The sequence below is a fragment of the Hypanus sabinus genome, chromosome 13, assembly GCF_030144855.1.
Source record: "Hypanus sabinus isolate sHypSab1 chromosome 13, sHypSab1.hap1, whole genome shotgun sequence".
In the NCBI taxonomy this organism is placed as follows: domain Eukaryota; kingdom Metazoa; phylum Chordata; class Chondrichthyes; order Myliobatiformes; family Dasyatidae; genus Hypanus; species Hypanus sabinus.
In genome coordinates, this window is record NC_082718.1 from 23,140,329 (window position 1) to 23,148,907 (window position 8,579).

General features: G+C 44.2%; 1 protein-coding gene across 1 annotated transcript in view; it reads right to left on the reverse strand.

The window, feature by feature from the left end:
• The window catches only part of itih5 (inter-alpha-trypsin inhibitor heavy chain 5), a 53,121-nt gene extending 46,835 nt beyond the window's left edge, over nucleotides 1–6,286 (reverse strand). Inside the window, exons 1-3 of the mRNA XM_059988482.1 lie at nucleotides 6,191–6,286; nucleotides 5,743–5,787; nucleotides 1,911–2,074 (exon numbers count right to left, since the gene is read on the reverse strand). Coding sequence (XP_059844465.1) covers nucleotides 1,911–2,074; nucleotides 5,743–5,787; nucleotides 6,191–6,286 — 305 coding nt within the window. The remainder of the gene's footprint in view (nucleotides 1–1,910; nucleotides 2,075–5,742; nucleotides 5,788–6,190) is intronic.
• Nucleotides 6,287–8,579: the final 2,293 nt, after the last annotated feature.

Consider the following 8,579-nt stretch of genomic DNA (forward strand, 5'->3'; position numbering starts at 1 on the left):
CAAACACGCAGTGTGCAGAGGGAGGGAGGAAAAAACAAATAGTGCAGACGGTGAAAGCAAGCGAACAAGATTCAGAATTGAGGTTCACAACGCCAGGCAGCTGATGCAGAAGTCCACCGCCTCAGGCACAGCCTCAGTCCTGCACAGAGATGATCAAACCCTGTGGAGTGGTGAGCCAATCTGGACCACCCCTCACCTCTGACCCCCGACACCCTGCCCATTTCAATCTGGCCCGGAGCTTAAATCACCCAAACCTCAGGTCGTACTCAGGCTTTAACGCTTTGATTCAGCCATTACCCACCTTTCCAGTTCAGCCCGGTTCTTAAATGGATCCAGCCTCAGACCTTTTCTCGACTTCGCCTCGCCTCCACTACATCAAGTTGCCTCCAAGTCCGCCCTAGCAACTCCAGCCTGGACATCCTGACTCTCTGAGACCCCAGCCACTCTGCAAAATTTCCAGGTCATTCAGGCAATTCCGCTCAGCTTCAGCAGGGAAGCCACAAGCCACCATTTGCAGCCATCGTTTACCAGAAAAAGTGTGCATAACAAAGTATTTTGTTGCGTTCTTTGTTTCAGTTTCCACCAGCAAGAAGTCGCTGAATTTCAGCAGTGCCATTTTGAAGCAGTGTTTAATTATCATTCAACCATTTGTGAATAAAGCGAATGAAACAGCGTTTCTCCAGGGCCCAGTGGCAAACTATACACAGCACAACACAGCATAAGGCACACACAGCACATACACGATAGCAAGCAAACAAATAGTCATGCAATAAAGTATATATATAGCCAAAGTCCCTGAGTGACATATCCCACAAATTGATGGTGTGCGTGTGCCATCAGCACAAAAAACCAGTTCCCAGCAGTACACAGATGAATGCACACACATACACACACACACACACACACACACACACACACACACACACACGCACAATCCAGCTTGTCATTCCACTAATCAAACACTAGAGGGCAGCACCCATGGCAGAAACCAAACCCCAAACCGTAATATGATGGCTCCTGTGTCTCCTTTCCTGGGCTGCAGCAACAGGCAAGTCCACAGCTTGTCCTCGCTACAACTGAGGCTACGCAGCTCCCTCGTCAACTGCCATGCCCACACGCAAGGAACATTATCAATGTCCAACAGGGTCTTGCAATCGCAGGAGAAACATCCAAGACAATCACCCATTGTTGCAATGGCCTGTAGCAGGCAGCAACACGGTCTGCACCATCCAGCTCACTGATGAGGTAGTCCTGTAGTACCCAAAGCTCTTAAAGACCAGCATTGTCTTGTGATCGTAAAAAGATTTTTTAAAAAGGCAAAAACACCTTTGGTTGGCCCCTCAGAGGCCACAGCATCTAACCACGCCGCTATCTTACTGGAAAGAAGATGGCGGCAATCTTACAACTAGTCCTGTCAGCCCATTCCACGCATCACTGTATAAAAATTTGCCCCGCGTACCTCGTTTAAACATTCCCTTCTCATCTTAAATATATATCCTCTAAAGTTTGGTATATCTACCCCAGAAACATCAGGGTAGAATTTGATTCTGGCTGTCCACTCTATCATTGTCTCTCAGATATAATTTTTTATCAGACCTCCCCTCAGCCTCTGACGTTCCAGAGAAAACAACACACGTTTGTCCATGCAATAACTCCAATTATTCCTACTCATTGATCACTGCAGAATGGCATAACTCAAGAAACAGGTGTGGAAATAAACCCCTTGTCCCTTCAAGCTTGTTCCATCAGTGAGTAAGTTCCTGGACAAGCTTCCACCTCAGCCCCAGTTTCCTGCACTATCACACTTCCTCTGATCACTGTAAGACCCAGATCTCCAATCAGTCAGCTGCAAGTTATCATAAACCATTGAAACTCCAACATGGAAGGAAGCGAGTCCGATAAATACCCACATTGTAAAGTTGGAAATGAAGGCGGCAGCTGGAAACTGCATCTGGAAAACCGCATCCTTGGCTCTAAAAGCCCGATTAACCATGGTGCAGGAAACAGCTGTGAAGGCGTAGCGAGAAAAGATGGTGGACTTCACAATGAAATCTGTCACGTGAGGTTTACTGTCCTGCAAGAAAGGAAGGGAACATCAAAGGAGAAAAGAGTTAGGATCCTGATATGGCACATTGCGAGGACATCAAAGGTCGCTGCAACAGCTCCACAGGGTGGAGTTTATTGAAGGAGTAATGACCCAAGAAAGTAAGAGCAGGATTAGGCCACTTGGCTCCTCAAACCTGCCCACATTCAATGTTATCGCAAAGATCCCTCCACCTGCAGTACTGTGCTCATTCCTGATCTCCTCCTTATAGGAAGGATGTGGAAGCTTTAGAGAGAGTGCAGAGGAGATTCACCAGGATGCTCCCTGAATTCGAGAACATGTCTTAGGAGAATAGGTTGAGCGAGGTACCACTTTTCTCTTTGGAGTGAAGGAGGTTGAGAAGCGACTTAATAAAGGTGTATAGGATGATAAGAGGCACAGTGGGTAGTCACAGACATTTATCCAGAGCAGAAACGCGTAATACAAGAGGACATTCATTTAAGGTGATTGGATGAATGTCCAGTAGGGGACATCAGTGGCAAGTTTTATACACAGAGGGTGGTAAGTCATGCAATGCACTGTCAGGGGTGGTGGTAGAGGCTGATACATTCAGGACATTTAAGAGACACTTAGATAAGCATATGGATGAAAGAAGATGGAGTGCCATGTGAGGGATGGGTTAGATTGATTTTGGAGCAGGTTAGGAGGTCAGCTCCACATTATGGGTCAAAGGGCCTGTACCCATGACGTATTGAGCTGTGTCCACTACTGTCAGCAGTTTCTTATGTTGCACTGCATTCAAATCGATGTACCAGGCAATGATACAACCAGAAAGGACACATTCAAATGTACATCTGCAGTAGCGTTCAGTGATAAGCCGACTCTCCTTCACCGCCTAAGAAAGTAACGATGTTGGTATGCCTTCCACATGATTGCATCTATGTGCTAGGCTTAAGGCAGGTCATCTAATATGTTAATACCCAGAAATTTAATGCTGCTAACCCTCTCCACCACCAGTCCACTAACTTAGACCAGCGCACATTCACCCTCCTTCTCCTTCTGTAAATCAACAATCACGTATATACAGCGGATTCCAGTTAATTGGGACACATCAGGATCAGTATATTTTGGCCCAGTTAAGCAGTTGCCCCAGATGAAGTTTAACAGAAATAGTTAAAAAGGTATAAAAAAGATAAACCAGAGAATAAATTGTGGATTTAAAGTACAAATTAGAACACTACCAATGCTACTATACTACTGAAAAACAGTGTATATTTGTTATTGACAGAGGAGTTCACCTGGTGTATACTGACATGTATTGGGTGTCCAGGGAGGGGTAGTACCTCAGGTGAAGATGCTTGTTGTGCAGTTCTGGGGCAATTCGCTTATCTTTGGTCCCCACCAGAAACACAACTCTCACCATGGCTCCAAGTACATTTGCCGTTTGCATGCAACAGCGGCTACACCCCGGTACACCACTCTGATAGGTGGGCTGAATCAACTGAAGGTAGCCAGCAGACCTTGTTCCCCAGTGAGATAGTGACGTACCGATCCTAGCATGTGAAGTCCACTCCAGCAGACTAAGTGGATGAGATCAACAGTGAGATCCAACGGCCAAGAAGGCGGTTCTGCAAAGCTTCAAGGAGAGCAAAGGTACGATAAGGCCCAGAAGAAGTCAGGAAGACCCTGGTTTGTGGTGACTATTCATACTACTGGACCCAGACTTCCAAGTCGAGAGTGGAATTGTCCTAGTACGGGTTTTCCGCTTTAAAAACTCTGCCACACGGTTTCACTGTTATAGCCAGATATGACAGCCAACCAGCACACTGCTGAGTTTTGACTGACTGTAAGTTAACAAAATCAGCACAGACACCTAGTGTAAATAATAGACTTCATACAATGCTTTCAATAACTGCATCCTCCAAATCTTCACTTTCATTGTAACATTCACAAAGATTGTTGATGCCTTCAAATTCTTTGTAGTTCTTAACTTGATGAAGCAGTGAAATCATTTCATTTACACTCCTGGCCATTTCTGGCTTCTTCAATCCTGAATGCTTAAAATCACAGACAGCAAAACAGTTCCAAATTTTCTTACTGCTTATTTCTTTCTCGCCGATTATCAGTGGCAAAAATCACAGCTTTTTTTTTTAACGCAAGCACTATGACGTTATTGATGCTACCTAAAAACGGTTTGCTCCAGGTACAGTGTAGTGCCTAAGGGCCACACAAGTTCACATGACTGACACTAGTTAAAAACTTTCTCCTGCCCCAATTAGGCGGCACAATGTCCCAAATAAACAAAGGGAATCCCAGTTCATTTTTTGATTAGTTTTTGTTTTTTAAGAGTTTTCCCAAATAAGCAGCTGCCCTGAATAACTAATAGGTTAATTAACCAGAATTGATTGCATATAAATGAAAAGTGTTTCTAGAGATGCATTGGTCTCTCTCCTTATCAGGACTGTGCACCAGATAGTGCTGGGTTTTACAAAGAGATAGTGAAGCTTTAAGTGATTTGGACAACAAAGAAAAATATCATAAGACTATAAGACATAGGAGCAGAATTAGGCCATTTGGCCCATTGAGTCTGCTCTACTATTCCATCATGGCTAATCTATTATGCCTCTGAATCTCAATACTCTTGCCTTCTCCCCAGAATCTTTGACACCCATACTAATCAAGAACCTATCAAATTCTGCTTTAAGTATAACCAATGGCTTGGTCTCTAATGCCAACTGAGGCAAGGAATTCCACAGATTCATCACCCTCTGGCCAAAGAAGTTCCTCCTCATCTCTATTCTAAAGAGATGTCCCTCAATTATTAGGCTATGCCACTCTTTGTCTCTTGCCAGTCAGCCATGTTTCTGTCCATATGATATCTTTCCTGTAATACCATAGGCTCTTATGGTGTTTAGCAGCCTCATCAAGGCACCTTGCCCCTTGTCAAAGGTCTTCTGAAAATCCAAATGAACGACAACCACTGGCTGTCCTTTATCTACCCTACCTGTTATTTACTCAAAGAGTTCCAAAAGGTTTGTCAGGCAAGATTTCCTCTTAAGGAAACCATGCTGACTTTGGCCTATTTTAGTCATGTGCCTCCAAGTACTCTGAAACCTCATCCCTAATAGTGGGCTCCAACACCTTCCCAACCACTGAAGTCAGGCTAACTGGCCTATAATTTCCTTTCTTCTGCCTGCCTCCCTTCTTAAAAAGTGGAGTGACATTTGCTATTTTCCAGAATCCAGTGATTCTTGTAAGATCATTACTAATGCCTCCGCAATTTCTCCATTCACCTCTTTCAGGACCCTGGGGTGTAGTCCATCTGGTCCAGGTGACTTATCTACCTTCAGACCTTTCAGCTTCCCAAATCAGCAATAGCAACTACACTTGCATGCAAAGTGTTTCTTAAAATGGATTACTCTCACTCCCTTTCAGGGCTATGCACGAGATAGTGCTGGGATTTACAAGGAGATAACGAAGCTTTCAGGTGGAGATTTGCACGACAAAGAGAAAGTAACTGATGTCTGATGTACAACTCCGATGAGTTCCATCAGCCATCAGCACTGGGCAATGAACCCTCCGCAGCGGCCCAACTTAAAGCCGTTCCTGAAAGGTGCCCTAACATTGAGATCTGAGTCGTAACTGCCCGCGCCCTTTTTAAAAAAACACTGTCCATAAAATTAAAAAAAGCAATTTACCAGTCTCTGCTGAACAACTGTCTGCCTCGCGGGACGCTGAGATTCCTGAAGGAGGGAAAAAAAAGAGACTTTTGTTTTCAGGTACCCATCTTATCACCGTCAGTTTCATTCGGTTATTTAGTCCTCAAATCAATTTCTTAAGTCAACTATTACATAGTAGATTACTGGTCGATTAAAAATGAATGAATAAATAAAAGTTGCCTGTAAGTGCCTACAAGAAAATTAATTTTAAAGTAGTACTCTGATCATAAATTTACTTTGAACTTTCAACCTGAATTCCACGAAAGTTTAGAGAGTGGAAAATCCACTAATAATATATGTGCGATTAATACATTTACTCTTTTCTGTGTGGATTAACCGACCGGTTTCTAACGCAGTCTCTCTGTTAGTTTCTGAGCAAAGATCCCATAAACGAAAGTTGTTTCACATTGGCTAGCATGAAACTTACAAGCTTCAGAAGGGACACTCTGTTAAAGTCGTGGTCGACCCTAGAGCCCTGCGTCCAAACGGTCAGAAAGACCCCCAATAAAAGGAGAGCGATCATATTCCAGCTGTTCTGTGGGTGCGAATACTTTTGCAAGTGTCTGCTGTCAGGTCCGGCAGCGCACCAGCGCCGGACTAGCGGTGGGTCCAACCTAGAGTCAACCGGGTTCGTTCTTAACTCTCTCTCTCTTTCACTCTCTTCTCTACCCCACCCCCCGCTCTGATGTACACACAGTACTGATGAGTTAACCCGCCCTAATAAAACATTTGAGGCACTTTGTTAACTTGCACATTAAACCAGTAACCCACTCCACCACAACTCCCCCAGCACCACTATATCATTTCATGTCAGTCACCCAATGTACAGACCTGGACGTATTCCTGTACATATAATCAATCTATGTATATGAGCTAGTTTATGCATCTACATTTATTCTTGCGCTCTTTATCATACTGTGTTGTTTATACGCCGCACCGGATCCGGAGTAACAATTATTTCGTTCTCCTTTACATTTGTGTACTGGAAAAGACATTCAACGATCCCGATTCTTGAATCTTGTTTCTTTGATCTCGAAGTGCCCCCAGCACAGCTTCGGACTGTATTGGCTATTAACGCAAACGACGCATTTCACTGTGTGTTTCGATGTAGTTGTGACAAATAAAGCCGATCCTTAATCTTATAAATGAAAAGAAAATCATAACGCGCCGGCGGTGAGGGGAAAGCGCCGAGCTGAGGGTTAATTGCGTTGCTCGTTGGTGAAACTCGGACAACCGCAAAGGGCCTGTCTGTGAGCATTTGGGCAGTTTCAAGTGACAGTGGAAGATATGAACGTGAAGTCATTTGCAGTGAAAGGCATTGACAGAATTTGGCGGGTGGGGGGAGATTGACGTTATATTGCATTCTTACAGCTCAGCATGGATTTGTGGGTGGGGCAAAATCTGAGTATTTCGGGTATTTCCTCCTGTTACGCAGTCATGGAGCTAGGCCGTTTGCTACAAGCGGACCATGGCAACGAAAGAAAAGACAGCAGAGACAACAGCATCTGCGGGAGGAAAGGAGTTATCATCGTACCGGGTCAAAACCATGAATCAAGACTTGAGTTAGTCCCATTTGCCTGTGTTTGGCCCATCGTAAGCATTTCGAATCCAGTTAGCTGTCAAAAATATTGTATAATTGTAGCATAGCGGGAGAGCTTAGGCGAGGTGTCAGAGGTAGGGTTGTTTAAACAGAGAGGGGTAGGAGCCTGGAGCTCACTACCAGGGGTGCTGGTAGAGCAGTCACATTAAAGACATTTAAGAGACTTAGATAAGCACATGAGTGAGAGGTGAATGGAGGGCTGTGGGCTATGTAGGAGGGAAGGATCATGGATTAGGTTTAAAAGTTAACATGCCCATCGCTATCTCAGTACAGCAATACAGTGGACTGCTTTCATTATTTGCATTCTTTCCAGGACAACAATGCCCAATCCTAGTGGATTTCAGTTTAAGGTCAGAGGTGAGTGGAGGAAATTTAGGAGAGATGTCAGAGGTAGGTTTTTTTAAACACAGAGAATGGTTGGTGCCTGGACCACACTGCTAGAGGAAAATACATAGGGGACATTTAAAAGACTCTTAGACTGGCTTATGGAGGATAATGGGCTATGTAGGAGGGAAAGGTTAGATTGTCCTGGTTAAAGGTTGATGCAACATTGTGGGCCGAAGGGCCTGTACTGTTCTATGCTCTTTGTGTCTGGTGCACTTGGTAATCTGAGTTATCTCAAAGGCACTTTTGGCAGTACAAATGTAGCCTAGATACATTTGACACAGTAACATACAAATTACGGGCAGGAGTAGATTTGTCGTTTAATTAGACTGTGGCTGATCTGACTGTAACCTAATCCCTCTATTTTTATCATAAAGTCAACAGATGGAGAGAACTGAATCAGGAGAAGAAACTAACCTTCAATTAAGCGGTGATTCTGTCAGTTGTGGACGGATGTGTTTGGCACTTGGCTATCACCCTGAGGTTGGTCTGACAGGGCTGATTCAACATGTTACTGGGTTTTGGTTTGCTGCTCTAGATTTCGCAATTCTCCGCTTGAGCCTCTTATTAGCATCTTCACCAAGTGCTTGCTATGGCTGACAGAATGTTGGCCTTGGTCTCTCGGTACCATTAGCAGCAGGAGTGAAAGAAACCCTAGAGAGTAGTCAAAAGAAGTTTGGCTCCCACCATCCTGTACACAGATTGAAATGAATCTGGAACTGAGTCAAACAAGGCTAGCTTATTCACTCCCACACTGGCATAGAAATGTTGATGACACAGTATTATTTCCTTTAATAGAAACTTATTCATTTAGCTCATAGAACATAGCACA